Genomic DNA, 19959 nt, shown 5'->3' with positions numbered 1-19959 from the left:
GTCTTAGAAGCACTGTGTTCTGAGAGTAATTGCAAACCTGTTTGTCAAACAGTCAATGGAATGATATAATTTTGTATAAAAGCTCAACTTTATTACAGAAAAAGCCTCTAACTCTCTCCGTAATTGTTTATAAACCGTGTCCATATCTTACAATATGATGTGTCATTAATGTCAGTCAAATTCATAATACTTTATGTATTATATAACTGGTAGACGGCATATAAATCTTCTGAAACAAAGTGAGTAAAACCTGCTCTGAACGTTGCATCCTCTAGTTTGGCGGCTCTAGCTATCCAAGCTGAAACGCTTGCTGCTAAGCGGTAAATATTCAGCTGCAGTATATTTAGCTCTTAACTGGACAATTTTGATGCATGGCGTGTAGCTGTGAACATGGTACAACCTTAATTCAGTTTGTGTATTTTTCATAGTTTGCTGTAAACCTGAGTACACAATGTTAATACATTCAGAGGGGGTGGAACCAACAGAAAAACGAGATTCGGGCAGTTGTGATGGAGCTAGCATCAGCAGCAGACAGTTAAACCCATCAGAAACGAAAGGTAACTATCTCGAGGTTTATTTATTTATTTTTTTTTTAGAGATACAGCACTGAAACAGGCCCTTCGGCCTACCGAGTCTGTGCCGACCATCAACCACCCATTTATACTAATCCTACATTAATCCCATATTCCTTACCATATCCCTTACCATTTCCCCACCGTCCCTCAATTCTCCTACCACTTACCTACACTAAGGGCAATTTACAATGGCCAATTTACCTATCAACCTGCAAGTCTTTGGCTGTGGGAGGAAACCGGAGCACCCAACGGAAACCCACTTGGTCAGAGGAAGAACTTGCAAACTTCGCACAGGCAGTACCCAGAACCGAACCCAGGTCGCTGGAGCTGTGAGGCTGCGGTGCTAACCACTGCGCTGCCCTAAATTGAATAATTTGACTGCTAAGCAGTGATTCCAGTGCTTTGCTATATGTTTATGTTAAAGGATTCAAAGAATGGTTTTACTGATGAAATTGCAAATATATTGTCCTTGTGTGTATTTTTTTTTTACCTTCTCTCCTGGAGATGTGGTTTAGTTACATGGGCACGGAAGTCTTCTGATGTGTCACCCAGTAAACCTTCCTTCATCTGTGACCTTAGGCGGCGGGTATCAGCAGCGTATTGCGGCCTCGAGGCTGAGCGCAATGCTGTGCTCCTCTAACCTAACATGCACATTTTTAGCAGACGACAGTGGTTAGTGATTGGTAGTGATCCCTTACCTTATTTGCTTAGGAGACAGCTAAGCTTTTTATTGTGCCCCATCATCACTCTGACGGAGATCATCTTAATCAGCACAGACCATGCCTCCAACCTGATGCTTGCAGGCTCATCTCTGCAACACACAGTAGTGCATTTACTTCACCATTAATGGGCTATCCAATTTTATTCTTCCAAAAGGAAATCACTGGAGTTGGAACTTGTGGCAGAATAGTTGTTATTTACCCTGCTATATCAAACAAAAACTAATTAACAAAAATTAGGCTGATGTAAGTAATATTAGTTGTAATGTGATTAAACCTGATTTAGAATAATGCACCGTAGAGAAGCAGTGGGAGACCTGGCTTAATGTAAGTTTTCAGAGCTGCTTCATGAAGGTAAAAGCAATATAATGAGTCAACTATAACTTATAAATGAAAAAAGCTGAAAACTGTCTTAGCCCAGCCTCTCACCATGGCGACCGCTTTAAGGCGCCTCCTTGCCCGTGCCCCGGTTTCGCCCTTCATAAGCCACTGGCTTATGAGGGGTTCTAAGGCTAGTAGTTGATTTTAGAGTAGTCCATAAAGTATCCTTTCTTCAAGTGTGAGCTTTGGCAAGATACGCAATCATAGCTCTGTGTTGATAACACAACCCTGCCCAGTTTTGTCTTTGTCTAATGTCCGTACGTGTTTTCCAGCAGGGAACTGTGGGAAGCCATAAGAGGCATGCACCTGGCTGATTGCCCCTCTCCCTTCCCCCTCAGTGTTGCAGTACGATCAAAGGAGCAGAACTAGGTCTCATGAACAGGATTTGCTTGGAGGGTGCATGATGGAATAGAAACTGGAGAAAGATGTGCGATTAGGACTTGGGCAAGGGACAACCTGGAGGCAGGCTTGGCTTGGGGCAAGGACAAGGAGGTTGTTAAGCAACAGTGGCAGGTGAAAGGGTGGTCTCCAACTTAGTGACATATCCATGAGCTCCTCACACTTTTTGTTGGAGGTGAGGACAGAGACAGCAGGACAGAAGGCTTTAAGGAGATGGTTGAAGTGGAGTAAAGAAGCTGGAAGTCATCTTTGCTTTCGAGGATGATCCTGGACCAGTGGGTGGTTTTGGCAGGGTGGAACGGTTTAACGAGATGGTTGTAGTACAGGGTGATACTGGAGTACTAATCACTTTGCTTTAAGAAGACTTCCTGATGCCATTGTAAATTTATCTTTCACTAGTTTGAACCTCTGTTCCCTTGTCCCACTCTTGCATTTCAGTTTGAAGTAATTTTCCAAATCTCCCGTTTCCATACAATTTTCAATAACTCCTGTGCACTGGATGCACTACCAACTGTCATAAGTGTTGTGCCATGAGTCCTTGATATAACCTCATGGCCCGACATATCCCCCACTGTACCATTACCACCAAGCCAGGAGACCGACCCTGGTTCAATGAAGAGTGCAGAGGGGCATGCCAGGAGCAGCACCAGGCATAACTCAAAATGAGGTGTCAACCTGGTGAGACTACAACCCAGGACTACTTGCGTGCCAAACAACAGAAGCAGCATGCGATAGAAAGAGCTTAGCGATCCCATAGCCAATGAATCAGATCCAAGCTCTGCAGTCCTGCCACATCCAGTCGTGAATGGTGGTGGACAATTAAACAACGGATAGGAGGAGATGGCTGCACAAATAACCTTATCTCAATGATGGGGAAGCCCAGCACATCAGTATAAAAGATGAGGCTGAAGCATTTGCAACAATCTTCAGCCAGAAGTGCTGACTGGATGATCCATCTTGGCCTCCTCCTGAGGTCCCCAGCATCAGAGATGCCAGTCTTCAGCCAATTCGATTCACTCTGTGTGATATCAAGAAATGGCGAAAGGCGCTGGATACTGCAAAGGCTATGGGCCCTGACAACATTACAGCAATAGTACTGAAGACCTGTGCTCCAGAAAAAGCTATGCCCTTAGCTTCCAGTATGGCTACAACACTGGCATATACCTGGCAATGGGGAAAATTGCCTAAGTATGTCCTGTACACAAAAAGCAGGACAAATCCAACCTGCCCAATTACCACACCATCAGTCTAAAGCCTGGCTACCCGACCCAAACCCGACTACATGTGTTGGGTTGGGTCGGGTCTGTATCCTGCATCCAGCATTCGGGCTCGGCTTGGGCTGGACTATACAGTTTTGTTTCGTATTGTTTTTGTTTTAATCTACGATTTTTTTTTCTGTTTCAATAATATGTTTGTTATTTTCAGGTCGGGTCGGGCATTTAAAAAAATTAAAGGACTCTGGCCCGGGTCGGATTTGGGTTGGCTGTTTTCAGGTCGGGCCCGGGTCGGGTTTTAATTTTATACCCGAACCAGGTTTTACATCAGTCTATTCTCAATCATCAGTAAAGTGATGGAAGGTGTCATTGACAGTGCTATCAAGTGGCACTTGCTCAGCAATAACCCGCTCACTGACTCTCAGTTTGGGTTCTGCCAGGGCCAGTCAGCTTCTGACCTCATTACAGCCTCGGTTCAAACATGAACAAAAGAGCTGAACTCCAGAGGTGAGGTGAGAGTGACTGCCCTTGAACATCAAAGCAGCATTTGACCGAGTATGGCATCAAGGAGCCCTAGCAAAATTGTAGTCAATGGGAATCGGGGGGAAAACTCTCCGCTGGATGGAATTGTACTTAGCACAAAGGATGATGGTTGTGGTTGTTGGAGATCAATCATCTCAGCTCCAGGACATCACTGCAGGAGTTCCTCAGGGTAGTGTCCTAGGCCCAACCATCTTCAGGTGTTTCATCAATGACCTTCCTTCAGCCATAAAGTCAGAAGTCGGGATGTTCGCTGATGATTACACAATGTTCAGCACAGTTTGCGACAACTCAAATACTGAATCAGTCCCTGTAGAAACGCAGCAAGACCTGGACCCACACAACATTTAAGAAGTATTTAGATGAGCACTTGAAGCGCCATAGCATACAAGGCTATGGGCCAAGTACTGGAAAATGGGATTAGAATAGATAAGTTCTGAAGAAGTGTCACTGACCTGAAACGTTAACTCTGCTTCTCTCTCCACAGATGCTGCCAGACCTGCTGAGTATTTCCAGCATTTCTTGTTTTTATTTCAGATTTCCAGCATCCGCAGTATATTGCTTTTATTTTCGAATAGATCGGTGCTTCATGGCCAGCATGGACACGATGGGCCGAAGGGTGTGCTTCTGTGCTGTATAACTCTGTGACTCTATGGACAATATCCAGGCTTGGGCTGATAAATGGCAAGTGACATTCGAGCCACACAAGTACCAGGCAATGACAAGAGAGAATCTAACCATCTCCCCTTGACGTTCAGTGGCATTCTGATCACTGAATCCCCCACTGTCAACATCCTGAGGGTTACCATTGACCAGAAACTGAACTGGAGTAGTCAATTAAATACTGTGGCTACAAGAGCAGGTCAGAGGCTAGGAATCCTGCATTGAGAAACTCCCCTCCTGACTCAGCAAAGCCTGTCCACCATCTACAAGGCACAAGTCAGGAGTGTGATGGAATACTCTCCACTGACCTGGATGGGTGCAACTCCAACAACACTCAAGAAGCTCGACCACATCCAGGATAAAGCAGCCCGCATGATTTGCACCCCATTCACAAACAGTCACTCCCTTTACCACCGACGCACAGTGGCAGCAGTGTGTACCATCTACAAGATGCACTGTGGCATCGCACCAAGGCTCCTTAGACAGTACCCTCAAGACCCACGACCTCTCCCACCTAGAAGGATGAGCAGCAGATGCATGGTAACACCACCACCTGCAAGCTCCCCTCCACGCCCCATACCATCCTGACTTGGAACTATATCGCCATCCCTTCACTGTCGCTGGGACGAAATCCTGGAACTCCCTTCCGAACAGCACTGTGGGTGTACCTACCCCACATGGACTGCAGCGGTTCAGGAAGGCAGCTCACCACCACCTTCTCAAGGGCAATTAGGGATGGGCAATAAATGCTGGCCTTGTTAGCGACGCCCATATTCCACAAACAAATTTTAAAACAATTAGCACACAGATGCCATCTACTGGCTATGTGTATACCATGCTTTCACTACCCTGCCTGAAGGATTGTCCCACCGAGCCAACACAATCATTTTTAAACTACATCCTTCTCTTCGTCACGCTGGAAGGTGGGATTAGACTGGGTGGCTTGTTTTTTGGCCAGCCCAGACATGATGGGCCAAGTGGCCTCTTGCTGTGCTGTAAACTCCTATGATTCTATGCCATTACTTCCCTGTCAAACCTCATATCATCCCCAGTGGAGAAAGTGGATGGAGAGAGTGCTCTCACACATGTGTCAAGACCATTCTTAAACTGATATAAAGTAAAAGTGACTGACTAGCCTAATTGAGATCCACCAGATGTTTGACATTGCACCTGGCCTTCACTTAGCACTTCTATACAGTGGTAAAGTTGAAATGAAAACAAAATTCTTATTGTGTGTTCTTCATCTATATGGTGGAAAGTATAAAATACATACATACGAACATATGAACTAGGAGTAGGCGTAGTCTATTTGGCCCCTAGAGCCTGCTCCACCATTCTATAAGATGATGGCTGATCTGTTCGTGGACTCAACTCCATTTTCCTCCCTACCCCCAATGCCCTTTGACTCACTTGTTGTCAAGAATCTGTCTACCTCTGCCTTAAAAATATTCAATGACCCTGCCGCCACCACTCTCCGGGGAAGAGAGTTCCACAGACTCTCAGCCCTTTGAAAGAAAGAAATTCTCCTCATCTCTGTCTGAAATGGGAGATCCCTTATTTTAAAACTGCGGCCCCTAGTTTTAGTTTCTCCCACCAGGGGAAACATCCTTTCAACATCCACCCTGTCAAGTCCCCTCAGGATCTTGTGTTTCAATCATTCTTCTAAACTCCAACGAATACATACCCAACCTGTCCAAGCTTTCCTCATAAGATAACACTCTCATCCCAGTAGTCAATGGAGTGAACCTTCTCTGAACTGCTTCTAATGCAATTATATCCTTTCTTAAGTAAGAAGACCAAAATTGTGCACAATACTCGAGATGTGGTCACACCAATGCCCTGTACAAATGTAGCAAAACATCTCTATTTTTATATTCCATTCCCGTTGCAATAAACAACAACATTGCATTTGCTGCCTTAATCTTATTCTTCATGGAGATATGAAGCATCAAGTACTGAATGTTAAAGCCATGTGACTCATCTATTGTGTTTTTCTTCTAGTACAGTTTATTGTAGACTTCATTATTCAATCTTCTGAGGGAGGTGAATTACACTTGGTAAAGCTTCCAAGGAGAGAAACCTCTGTAATTTCTTTGTGCTATTACTTTATAGAGTTACAAACACTTCAGGAATTGATCATTAAAGTTGGAAATATTTAGTGTGCTAATTCCAGCCACTGTTAATGTTTTGTAAGTTCAATACTTAATTCAATCACAGTATTACTTCCTGGGTTGGTGCTTTTAAATTATGTAAGAGGTTGGTCGGATGGCAGCAGGTGATTCTTTAGATTTCTGGCAATAGATTGGCTAGGGAACTGTCTTTTTGGAGACTATTTTGTTTTCATCTACAATCAGTGTCTTGGTTAAAAAAAAATGTTATATGTTTGGTTCTGTATGCTGCACCGTATAGAGTCTAGCCAGAGAGGTTCGTAGACCATAGTATTTAAACATTAAATCTTTATAGTATAATAACTATATACACTCCACACTCGCCTGTGTGTCTCCTTCAAAAGCCATGCTGTAACTCCTCCTGAGTCTCTCCCACATTATCTCTAACACCATCATGGTGGGCGGTAATCTTTACATTCTCTCAAGATTAACCCTTGTACTAAGAAAAAACTGTTGAATAAATGTTGTTTATGTTAGAGTGAGCGAGAGGAAACGAATGTGGGGCGGGTGGTTGGTGTGTGGTGGTGGTGGAGGAGAGAAGTGAAGGAAGAATCATTAAATGTTCATAGGCTACCCTGATTAGCTGGAGGAGAAAGAAACTGAGTTACAGAAACCTGGATCGGGGCGGGGGGAGGGGGTTGGTGGAGGAGCAGGGTGTGGAGAAACAAAAATTGGAAGCAATGGAGAGACAAATACAAAACTGAAAGGAACAAGAGAGCAAGAAATATTAAATAGAGGGTTGGATCTGAGGGTCAACATATTAGTGCTCCAGTCCAGTCTGCAAGTCCAGTATGTCGCTTTTCATTGGCTGGTAAGGTAAGTTCCCAGTTTTGGCTATGAGTTTGGGATGTGAGTGTACTTCCTTAGACAGTGGGTGAAAGTGGGGCAATCACCTTGAGTTGCACTACCTGCGCTCAATCATCTAATGATTTTGAATAGAATACTCAAAACAGTTTATAATTGATGTGGTTTAAAAGGATTGTACATTCATGTGCTGCACCACAAAAGGTAGGAGGTAACATTTTACTGTACCATACCTCTACACTGTCAGTTCTCACTCAGAGTCTGGAGAAGTGAGGGCCGCATTCACGTGTACTTCCAATTGGCCTGAAGAGTGGTAGAGGCCCACCTGGGAAATGATACATGACTTGGGAAGTGGCAAACCGAAAAGGAATATTATTTATGCTTTAGAGAATGAGAAGAATGTAGACTTCACACTCTTCAAAAGCTCTGATCAGGCTGCTTGAGACTGCCACCATAATTGATGTCAAATCACTGATGAAACAAACTATTTGAAATCTTCCTATCATCCACTAGTTAAGTAGCTTACTCTCTAATTCTGTCCATGGATTTCTTTGGGGATTGTTCATATCTTTTTTTTTTCATGACAGTTTCAGTCAGTGGAGTTCTTCAGGAAAATGGAGGTTGGGATCTTCCAAAGTCGCGGCTTGAGAATGAAGGAGGGATTCTGCCTGGGGATCTTTTGGTTAATAGTTTGCAACGGTTGGACAGTAATCCCTCCCAAGATAAACCGGGCGCCTTTAAGCACTTGTTAAACTTTGGGAGCGCGACAGTACAAAGTCGACTCGGCGGTAAGAATAAAAGGACGCTGAATCCCAGTTCTCCCGTCCGTGATAAAGAAAAGCGTTTTAACTGTGACTATTGTGAAAGGAGATTTTTTCGTAAGGAGCAGTTAACGATGCACCGCCGCACACACACGGGTGAGAAGCCCTTTGCATGCGAGCAGTGCGGAAGGGCGTTTGCAGAGAAGTCGAACCTCAACGAGCACCGCCGCACTCATACAGGTATCCGACCTTACTCGTGCAGCTTTTGTGGCAAAGCGTTTTACCGCAGTTCCCATCTGAAGGTGCACCTCCGTCGTCATACTGGAGAGAAACCCTACAAATGTGACAACTGCCATCAAACGTTCGTGGATTCATCATCTCTTCAGAAGCACAGGCGGTTACGATCAGGTAAGGTGCTGACTTGGGAACACTGTTCCAAATGTGGAAACATATAACAGTGCAAACATGTAGAGAGACCTTGTGCAATGGCTAACATTTCTACGGAACATTGCACACTGATGCTTGTTGGGTAATAAACCTGGCATCAATGTTGTAATTTTTATAATTAATTGTTTAATGAAAAGGCGTTTCATGTGAATCTGGGTTCCATCAGTTAAGGTGCTGATTGTGCGAAATAAACTGTAGATGCTGAGGAATAATGCAGTGCAATTTATAATCTGTGCAGTAGCTGCTGAAACTTTGGTATTGATTTGGGATCTCCTTTTACATATATTAATGTTTTTAGGTTTGATTTAAAAATTTCACCCTTTAGGCATTTAACTGTTAAGTGAGAGTGAAAATGCTTTGAATGTCTGGTCTTCACATGCAAGAATTTTAAATGGAGATTTCCTCATAGTTTGACAAAAAATGTAGCATTTTTGCTCCTCGCTTTTTTTCTTTGTCACAGTACACGTGGAGTTAAAAACCAGAATAAAAGTAAAATACTGCGGATGCTAGAAATCTGAAATAAAAACAGAAAGTGATGGAAATAATTACAAATAGTTCTGCTGAAAGGTCACTAACCTGAAATGTTAAACTCTGCTTCTCTCTTTACAGATGCTGCCAGACCTGCTGAGTATTTCCAGCATTTTCTGTTTTTATTTGAGTTTAAAAAAAACAGGTTCACCCACAGAAAATGACCCACCTTGTTTTGAGACATAGTGACCCCAGAGTATAATTGCTATATTTGTGTATGCTGTTTGAAGGATTGACCAAGTCATTACATTTAATACAAACATTTTGTGGATTTTACATATGTTTGACAGCTCTTTTTAAGCCACATATTTTAAATTGACTTTAGCCTGTTAAAACTTTGTCAAGTTTTTTTTTCTCTTTATTAATGGGATGTGAGCATCGCTGGCAAGGCCAGCATTTATTTCCCATCCCTAAATACCCTTGAGAAGGTGGTGGTGAACCAACGTTTTGGACCACTGCAGTCCGTGTGGTATAGGTGTTCCCACAGTGCTATTAGGAAATGAGTTCCAGGTTTTTGACCCATAGAACATTACAGCGCAGTACAGGCCCTTCAGCCCTCGATGTTGCGCCGACCTGTGAAACCATCTGACCTAAACTATTCCATTTTCATCCATATGTCTATCCAATGACCACTTAAATGCCCTTAAAGTTGGCGAGTCTACTACTGTTGCAGGCAGGGCGTTCCACGCCCCTACTACTCTCTGAGTAAAGAAACTACCTCTGACATCTGTCCTATATCTATCACCCCTCAACTTAAAGCTATGTCCCCTCGTGTTTGCCATCACCATCCGAGGAAAAAGACTCTCACTATCCACCCTATCTAACCCTCTGATTATCTTATATGTCTCTATTAAGTCACCTCTCCTCCTCCTTCTCTCCAACGAAAACAACCTCAAGTCCCTCAGCCTTTCCTCGTAAGACCTTCCCTCCATACCAGGCAACATCCTAGTAAATCTCCTCTGCACCCTTTCCAAAGCTTCCACATCCTTCCTCTAATGCGGTGACCAGAACTGCACGCAATACTCCAGGTGCGGCCGCACCAGAGTTTTGTACAGCTGCAGCATGACCTCGTGGCTCCGAAACTCGATCCCCCTACTAATAAAAGCTAACACACTATATGCCTTCTTAACAGCCCTATTAACCTGGGTGGCAACTTCCAGGGATTTATGTACCTGGACACCAAGATCTCTCTGTTCAACTACACTACCAAGAATCTTCCCATTAGCCCAGTACTCTGCATTCCTGTTATTCCTTCCAAAGTGAATCACCTCACACTTTTCCGCATTAAACTCCATTTGCCATCTCTCAGCCCAGCTCTGCAGCCTATCTATATCCCTCTGTAACCTACAACATCCTTCAGCACTATCCACAACTCCACCGACCTTCGTGTCATCCGCAAATTTACTAACCCACCCTTCTACACCCTCATCCAGGTCATTTATAAAAATGACAAACAGCAGTGGCCCCAAAACAGATCCTTGCGGTACACCACTAGTAACTAAACTCCAGGATGAACATTTGCCATCAACCACCACCCTCTGTCTTCTTTCAGCTAGCCAATTTCTGATCCAAAGCTCGAAATCACCTTCAATCCCATACTTCCGTATTTTCTGCAATAGCCTACCGTGGGGAACCTTATCAAACGCCTCACTGAAATCCATATACACCACATCCACGGCTTTACCCTCATCCACCTGTTTGGTCACCTTCTCAAAAAACTCAATAAGGTTTGTGAGGCACGACCTACCCTTCACAAAACCATGCTGACTATCGCTAATGAACTTATTCTTTTCAAGATGATTATAAATCCTATCTCTTATAACCTTTTCCAACATTTTACCCACAACCGAAGTAAGGCTTCTATAATTACCAGGGCTGTCTCTACTCCTCTTCTTGAACAAGGGGACAACATTTGCTATCCTCCAGTCTTCCGGCACTATTCCTGTCGACAATGACGACATAAAGATCAAGGTCAAAGGCTCTGCAATCTCCTCCCTGGCTTCCCAGAGAATCCTAGGATAAATTCCATCTGGCCCAGGGGACTTATCTATTTTCACACTTTCCAAAATTGCTAACACCTCCTCCTTGTGAATCTCAATCCCATCTAGCCTAGTAGTCTGAATCTCAGTATTCTCCTCGACAACATTTTCTTTCTCTACTGTAAATACTGACGAAAAATATTCATTTAACTGTTCCCCTATCTCCTCTGATTCCACACACAACTTCCCACTACTATCCTTGATTGGCCCTAATCTAACTCGAGTCATTCTTTTATTCCTGATATACCTATAGAAAGCCTTAGGGTTTTCCTTGATCCTATCCGCCAATGACTTCTCGTGTCCTCTCCTCGCTCTTCTAAGCTCTCCCTTTAGATCCTTCCTGGCTAGCTTGTAACTCTCAAGCGCCCTAACTGAGCCCTCACGTCTCATCCTAACATCTTCCTCTTGACAAGCGCTTCAACTTCTTTAGTAAACCACGGCTCCCTCGCTCGACAACTTCCTCCCTGCCTGACAGGTACATACTTATCAAGGACACGCAGTAGCTGCTCCTTGAATAAGCTCCACATTTCGATTGTGCCCATCCCCTGCAGTTTCCTTCCCCATCCTACGCATCCTAAATCTTGCCTAATCGCATCATAATTTCCTTTCCCCCAGCTATAATTCTTGCCCTGCGGTATATACCTGTCCCTGCCCATCGCTAAGGTAAACCTAACCGAATTGTGATCACTATCACCAAAATGCTGACCTACATCTAAATCTAACACCTGGCCGGGTTCATTACCCAGTACCAAATCCAATGTGGCATCGCCCCTGGTTGGCCTGTCTACATACTGTGTCAGAAAACCCTCCTGCACACACTGGACAAAAACTGACCCATCTAAAGTACTCGAACTATAGTATTTCCAGTCAATATTTGGAAAGTTAAAGTCCCCCATAACAACTACCCTGTTACTCTCGCTCCTGTCGAGAATTATCTTCGCTATCCTTTCCTCTACATCTCTGGAACTATTTGGTGGTCTATAGAAAACTCCCAACAGGGTGACCTCTCCTCTCCTGATTCTAACCTCGACCCATACTACCTCAGTAGACGAGTCCTCAAACGTCCTTTCTGCCGCCGTAATACTCTCCTTGATTAACAATGCCACACCCCCCCCCTCTTTTACCATCTTCTCTGTTCTTACTGAAACATCTAAATCCCGGAACCTGCAACATCCATTCCTGTCCCTGCTCTACCCATGTCTCCGAAATGGCCACAACATCGAGATCCCAGGTACCAACCCATGCTGCAAGCTCACCCACCTTATTCCGGATGCTCCTGGCGTTGAAGTAGACACACTTTAAACCAAGTTCTTGCTTGCCAGTGCCCTCTTGCGTCCTTGTAACCTTGTCCCTGACCTCACTACTCTCAACATCCTGTACACTGGAACTACAATTTAGGTTCCCATCCCCCTGCTGAATTAGTTTAAACCCCCCCGAAGAGCACTAGCAAATCTCCCCCCCAGGATATTGGTACCCCTCTGGTTCAGGTGAAGACCATCCTGTTTGTAGAGGTCCCACCTACCCCAGAAAGAGCCCCAATTATCCAGGAAACCAAAACCCTCCCTCCTACACCATCCCTGCAGCCGCGTGTTCAACTCCTCTCCCTCCCTATTCCTCGCTTCGCTAGCACGTGGCACGGGCAACAACCCAGAGATAACAACTCTGTTTGTTCTCGCTCTAAGCTTCCACCCTAGCTCCCTGAATTTCTGCCTTAAATCCCCATCTCTCTTCCTACCTATGTCGTTGGTGCCTATGTGGACCACGAGTTGGGGCTGCTCCCCCTCCCCCTTAAGGATCCCAAAAACACGATCCGAGACATCACAAACCCTGGCACCTGGGAGGCAACACACCAACCGTGAGTCTCTCTCGTTCCCACAGAACCTCCTATCTGTTCCCCTAACTGACCCAGTGACAATGAAAGAACGGTCATATAGTTCCAAGTCAGGATGGTTTATGGCTTGGAGGGCAACTTGCAGGTAGTGGTGTTCCAATGCATCTGCTGCCCTTTTAGGTGGTAGATGTCATGGGTTGGGAAGGTGCTGTTGAAGGAGGCTTTGTAAGTTGCTGCAGTGTATTTTGTAGTTGGTGGAGGTAAATGTTTAAGGTGATGGAGAGGGTACTGATCAAGTGGGCTGTTTTGTCCTGGATGGTGTCAAGCTTCTTGAGTGTTGTTGGAGCTGCACCCATCCAGGCAAGTGGAGAGTATTCCATCACACTCCTGAATTGTGACTTGTAGATGCTGGACAGGCTTTGGGGAGTCAGGAGGTGAGTTACTCACTGCAGAATCCCCAGCATTTGGCCCACTGTTGTAATCACAGTATTTATATGGCTGGTCCAGTTAAGTTTCTGGTCAATGATAACCCTCAGGTGACCAAACGCAGATTGGGTGACTGCTTTACGGAACACCTCCGCTCTCTCTGAAAACATGACCCCGAGCTTCCAGTCGCTTGCCATTTCAACTCCCTTCGCCCCCTGCTCTCATGCCCACATCTCTGACCTGGGCTTGCTGCAGTGTCCCAGTGAACATCAATGCAAGCTCGAGGAACAGCACCTCATTTTCGAGGCCTGCTACTCAACCCACACCCGACGGGACCCGACAACACGTGTCTGGTTCGGGTCGGGTCGGGCCCATCTTCAGGGTCCGGCTTGCGGGCTCGGGTCGGATCGGGCCAAGTCCAGGTCGAGTCAGGTTGGGCCGGACTCACTGGGCAAGTGCTCTGCTGGTAAGTACTGAAATTTTAAAAACTTACCTGAGCTGGGAGCCCAGGACGAAACTGAGTCTGCGCAGTCAGCGAGTGACGTCACTATGACATCATCGCGCATGCGCTGCAGATTCGTGGAGATTCCGAGTTCGAAGGTAAGTAAAGGGATGCTCGGGTCGGGTCGAGTTGGGGCGGGCTCGTGTCGCGTCTGAGGCAAAATCGGAGGGGGTCGGGCTCGGATCCACGGTGGTTCGGTCGGGTTCGGGTCATGTTCTTTTTTTCCGACCTGAGTAGGCCTTTGCCTCAGTTATCGATTAGGCACGCTACAGCCTACCAGATTGAATATTGAGTTCAATAATTTCAGAGCATGACTGGCCCTTTTAAAACTGTATTCTTTTTTTTAATTTTTTGTTTTTTTTTACCATGTGCCTGCCCATGGTGTTTTTTTTCATGTTTGTGCTTTTGGCTAGGGATGTTCATTATTCTGTCATTTAACACCCTCTCTGCACTAATGCTTTATCTTTCATCACTCCATTAGCACACTCTCTTTGCCTTTGCCCCATGACCTCCTTGTCAGTTAATCGCTCCGGCCCTCTGTCCTATCAACACCTTCCCTTTTATTCTGTTTTTCCCCACCCCCGCTTTATTTGCTTAAAATATATTACTTTTGTAACCTTTGCCAGTTCTGATGAAGGGTCATGGACCTGAAATGTAAACTCTGCTTCTCTCTCCACAGATACTGCCAGACCTGCTGAGTATTTCCAGCATCCGCAATATTTTGCTTTTCTTTTAATGTTCAGGAGACTTGTCTCTAGTCCAGCTTACACTGCAGTTCTGATGAAAGGTCATAGACCTAAAACGTTGCCCCTCTTTCTCTCTACACAGATGCTGCCAGAGTTGCTGACTATTTCCAGTGTTTTCTGTTTTTATTACATTGCAATTTTGTGAGCTCATTATTTTCTGTCTGCTCTGGAGGATAGTTAAGCCTAAGCCCACAACTACCACAAATTTGCAGTCTTTTCATTATTTATTTTCATCATTTACTGCTTAATCTATCTATTTAGCAGTTTATAGCTTAAGTCATAGTCCGGAAGGGTGCCAATTGCATCTCAACTTCCCAAAGCAAGGAAGATCACACATTATCAGATGTTGTATGATAGAACCAGTTATCCCAAATATGGAAACAAATATTTTCCATTTTATTCTTGAGCTCACTACAAATGACCTAGCCATATGGAAAATTATCCAGAGTACAGCCATCCTCCCTTTCTCTCCCCCCAACCCCACCCCCCCCCCACCCCCACACAAATGTAACAAGGGGATATAATAGTTTTTCATTTTAACTGCACAGATGAAGTTGTGTATGTAATGTCCAGATAGTTGTAGGGGTTTGAACATGACTGTTATGACCAGGTGAGAAAGGGGTCTAGGGTTCCCTCTCGGCCTTCACCTGCTCTTACCGTAACAGGGTTTAATTTGAAACACAACATTTTTTTAGCTCCCCCTTGGTGAATCCTTATTCACCACTTTCCAATTATAAAGCAAAGAAACTAGCCAGACAGGTTTTCTTAGGCTTAAAGAAAAAAGGTTGAACTTTATTAAACTTAAACTCTAATTCGGTTAACACCTACGGATACGCGACATGCCCACGCTTGCCTGCATATGCGATACACACATGCAGATAAAGACAAAAAAGAGCAGAAGAAATAAAGTGGAAAAGTTTGAGGTAATATCTGAAGATGGTTTTGGTTAATGTTCTTCGGGCTCGCTGTAAAGTCCTTGATTGTAGGTAGGTCTTGCTTTTCTTTGGGGCCCAGTATTATTCTTCTTGTTCGACGTAGGAGACTTTTCTCTCTTGAAGTTCATGTGTTCTCTGTGGGTCCAGAGGCTTGTGAGAAAGAGATGGGAGCAGACAGGAGAGGTCTTCTCACTCCAGGAGCAAACAGTCTTTCTCTTTCAACTCTTTGTACAATTCAGAAAAACCCAGGTCGCCAAGCAGGTTAGTCATGTGGCTAGCTCGTCTGACCACGACTGTTTGTAGATTTTCTTGTCTTAGCTGACCCTGAAATGTCTCTTAAATACCTGGAGCAGGAATAGCCCCTTTGTCCCTCCAAGTACTGTCTGTTAGTATGCAAATGTTTTTTCCAGCCACGGCTGATCTGTTTAACAAGTCACATGCTCTCCAACATCCTAAAAGCACAAAAATTGCACCAACCTCTAGCACATCAGCAACTAAAATCACAATAGGCAACTGCTATAGTTCAGCAGAATAGCACAAGGAATAGTCCTGATTTCCTAAAATTATTTACTGAGTGTAGAAAGAAATCAAACTGGTGGCACTATGCTGTCATTGTCATGCAGACCCCCCCCAACCTGCCAAGAATGAGGCATATTAATTTTGTCCTATGAACACTGATTTTAGACTGTTGCTGGAGCAAGGAAATGAGGAGTTTGGATTTTAATGGTCACAATATTCTGGCAGTGATAGTGACCAACAGAATAATATATAAATCCATTGTTGAATAATGAAACAGTTACTTATTTTGTAATAAGGCAGCATAATCTCAAAGCTTGTTGTGAGATGTGGATCTTCATCACGGGAATCATTTGGTACACGAGTTCTTCTGTTTCTTAGTCGTCAGCAATGGCTCAGTCGTAGCATTCTCACTTGAGTTAGAAGGGTGTGGGTTCTCACTCCAGGACATGAGCACATGATAGCGACTAACACTCCAGTGCAATGCTGAGGGTGTGCTGCAATGTCGGAGGTGCCTACTTTCTCAGATGAGGCATCAAACCAAGGTCTCATCTGCCTCCTCAGCTGGACACAGAAGATTCCATGGTCCTATTTGAAGAAGAGTGGGGAAGTTGTCCCGATGTCCTGGTTAATGTTTATCCCTCAACCAATACCACTAAAACAGTTTAATTGGTCACTTATCTTATGGGATCTTGCTGTGCACAAAATGGGCATTGCATTTTTTTTTTCCTTTTCGTGATGCTTTGTCCTTGTAGATGTATAAAGCACAGACTTTCTGTTCTGGCCATAGTCAAGTAAAATGATGTGATATTTGTATTCAAGTTAAGAAGTCTGCATTTCTTATCTGATAAAATGGTTTTGGTCACTTTCGTAGTCTGTCATGTTGTATACTTTTGGTTTCAGTTTTCTGATATATCCAGGACTTTTATCCGTTTATGCTTTTGTATTGTTTAGTGCAGCATTGGAAGTATTGTTTACATTCAGCATAGGAGTAAGTCGAGTTATATTCCCTAACTTAATATCAAGCTATATCACAAATGTAAACCCAAGACTATTACTTACATTAAGGAGTGACAGATCAAATGCTGGTAGAGTTGGGCACTGGTAACTTGTGATAATTCATCTGCAGTTCTGCAGTGTTTGATATTGTTCATTTTCTATTTAGCTTTAGTTTTTATCTTACCTTGTAAATATTTAAGTTTTTTCGAGTTCTTCATCATGTTAACTTGTGTAAATAATTTTTCTTGCTGCTTCTGTCATCATATAAAATATTCTCTCAGCCATGTACCCATTATATATATTTTGAAGTAATATTATCAGAAAGTGTACCGACCTGAACCATGGAATAATATATTCTGTAGAAAATATTTTACTGCTTTTCATCTGTGATCCACAGCAGATATTAGTTTCACTTTGTTCTCTGGATGTTAATGTTAATTTATTGCCCATTTCTAGTTACCCTGCAGTCCTTGTGATGCTGGAGCTCCTGTAATGGTGAACTTTGGCTTACTAAGCCACTTTAGAGGGCATTTAGGATCAACCACATAGATTGGACCAGGAAGGGGTAGATGGGCTCCCTTCACTGGGCATTAATGAACCAGTTGGGTTTTTTTACAATAATCTGGATGCTTTTTCAGTTAATTTTTCTAGCCCATATTGTCTTCAATTTCACAAACCCCTTTGTGGGATTTGAACTCTTAGAGTAACTTTTCGTCAGGGTCACAATTCAAACCAGTAATAAAGTAAAATACTGCAGATGCTGGAAATCTGAAAAATAAACAGAAAATGCTGGAAATATTCAGCAGGTCAGGCAGCATCTGTGGACAGAAAAGCAGAGTTAACATTCCAGGTCGATTACCTGTCATCAGTTCATTACTCTGCTTTTCTCTCCACAGATGTTGCCTGGCCTACTGAGCATTTCCTGCATTTTCTGTTTGTTTTTGTTTCAATTCTAATCCGTGTCTTGCTCATGAACCACCGACAAGAATATGGCGAGACCCTATCCTGTGCCTGCAGTTTGGTCCTGGCTGCTTGTCCAGTATAACCACTAGGCTACCACACCCAGCAGGTGAAACAGCCAAAAATTGAAATCTTCAGAAACCAAGCCTTTATTCCTGTAAGATTATTTTTCTCTTTGGCTGTCCACTTTGCACTTTACAACTGCCCTTGATGATTAAAATCAGAAGCTCACTCTGTAGGAAAATTTAAACACAGGATCATGTCACTCCACTTAATAGTACAAGACAGTGGTTAGAATTGTAATCCTTGATGATGTTAGTCCTGTTCACTTTAGCTGGGAATGCTGACGTCACAGACTGAGAATATCGGCCATGGGCTGAGAACATTATGAAGAATTTGCATTTACATAGCCTCTTTTAAAACCTCAGGACTTTCCAAAGTGCAACATAGCCAATGAAATAGATTTGAAGTGTAGTCCCTGTTATAATATAGTGAATCTTTTGAATGTTATTCCGATTAAAGCTAATTATGCTTCCTTACTCTAGGGTATGAGGTTGTTTAGGTATTTCAAGTATTTGAACTATCCAATGAAGCATACCATACCAATACGTTCTCTTCCTGTTAAATTCAATTGATTTTGTGAATCACCTGCTTATTCTGGTCTATGATGGTGGCTTTTAATGCCTAATTTGCTTTTATTTTTTTTCTTAGCTTGCTGCAAAACCGACAAGATGGATTCAGCAGCAATGCAACTTATTGTGCCAAGGACTGAACAAAGTCAGAATTATAATTCCAGTGCTGCAGGTAGTTTGCAGTTTATTCAAGGAAATAACATGGGAAACAGAAGGCAGACCAGAGGTAACAACATAATTTTCAAATAAATCCAATCCTATAGATAGTAAGCAAAGAACATTCCTAAAAATGTTCTTGGAGATACCAGATGTGTAGGTGGCAACAAATATTTGAAATTGGCCAGGATGAAGAGTGTTGGGATGGGTGATGCTTACAATGTTGAGTACACAAAAACAAATAGAGAAATAACATGCATTTATATAGTGCCTTTCATGACCTCAGGATGTCCCAAACTGCTCTACAGCTAATATAGAGGTAGGAGATGGATACTGATTAGATGAAAATCAAATTGATGTTTTGGGACATTTAAGCAGTACTTGGACACCCAAAATTTGGAAGTTTTGTTTTAAAGTTTCTCCTCCTGTGACTCGGCGATTTAAATTAAAATTAATGCACTACTCTAGGAGTTCTCCCACAAATCAGAAAATTGCATGGGATTTTATATCACTCTTCAACTAGGTATTGACAGATTATGTGTTGGTTTATTTTTGAACCAGATCTTTTGTTTTCATACCCAAAATCATTGAGTGCATCACATTGTGCACAGTTACATATCCAACAGTGACACTTATTAAGCTGCCATCCCTCGGGCCAGCAGTAAACACTGAACTGCAGCACTTCAAACAGCGACTATTCTGCTTCATGCTTTCTTCTGTCCCAGTCCTATTACTCTAACTAAACCTTGCTTCACAAGCACAAAACATGTATTTTTTTCTACTGTTCAACAGTGTGCAAGTTGGCCAGCTTGTTAAAACACTAAATTCACTGACAACCATGTGGCAGCTTCACTGTACAAAAATCATGTCGTGGAGCTACAAGTTTCTGTGTAATAAAGTAACTGTATTTCCTTAATTTTTTCAACAAATTGCAGTTATATTGCATTGTTATCATACAAGTATGTTTGAAGGCACTTCAAACCTTGGGGGGGGGAAAAAAACTTACTGAACATCTAGA

The 19959-nt window shown here is 43.3% G+C and overlaps 1 protein-coding gene across 1 annotated transcript in view; it reads left to right on the top strand.

The window, feature by feature from the left end:
• LOC137377151 (zinc finger protein 761-like) overlaps positions 1 to 19959 on the top strand; it is a 54792-nt gene that overhangs the window by 25390 nt on the left and 9443 nt on the right. Inside the window, exons 8-10 of the mRNA XM_068046527.1 lie at positions 411 to 557; positions 8051 to 8632; positions 18865 to 19011. Coding sequence (XP_067902628.1) covers positions 411 to 557; positions 8051 to 8632; positions 18865 to 19011 — 876 coding nt within the window. The remainder of the gene's footprint in view (positions 1 to 410; positions 558 to 8050; positions 8633 to 18864; positions 19012 to 19959) is intronic.

This window comes from Heterodontus francisci, chromosome 14, assembly GCF_036365525.1.
Source record: "Heterodontus francisci isolate sHetFra1 chromosome 14, sHetFra1.hap1, whole genome shotgun sequence".
Taxonomy (NCBI): domain Eukaryota; kingdom Metazoa; phylum Chordata; class Chondrichthyes; order Heterodontiformes; family Heterodontidae; genus Heterodontus; species Heterodontus francisci.
This window is presented reverse-complemented; position numbering and strand designations above follow the sequence as displayed.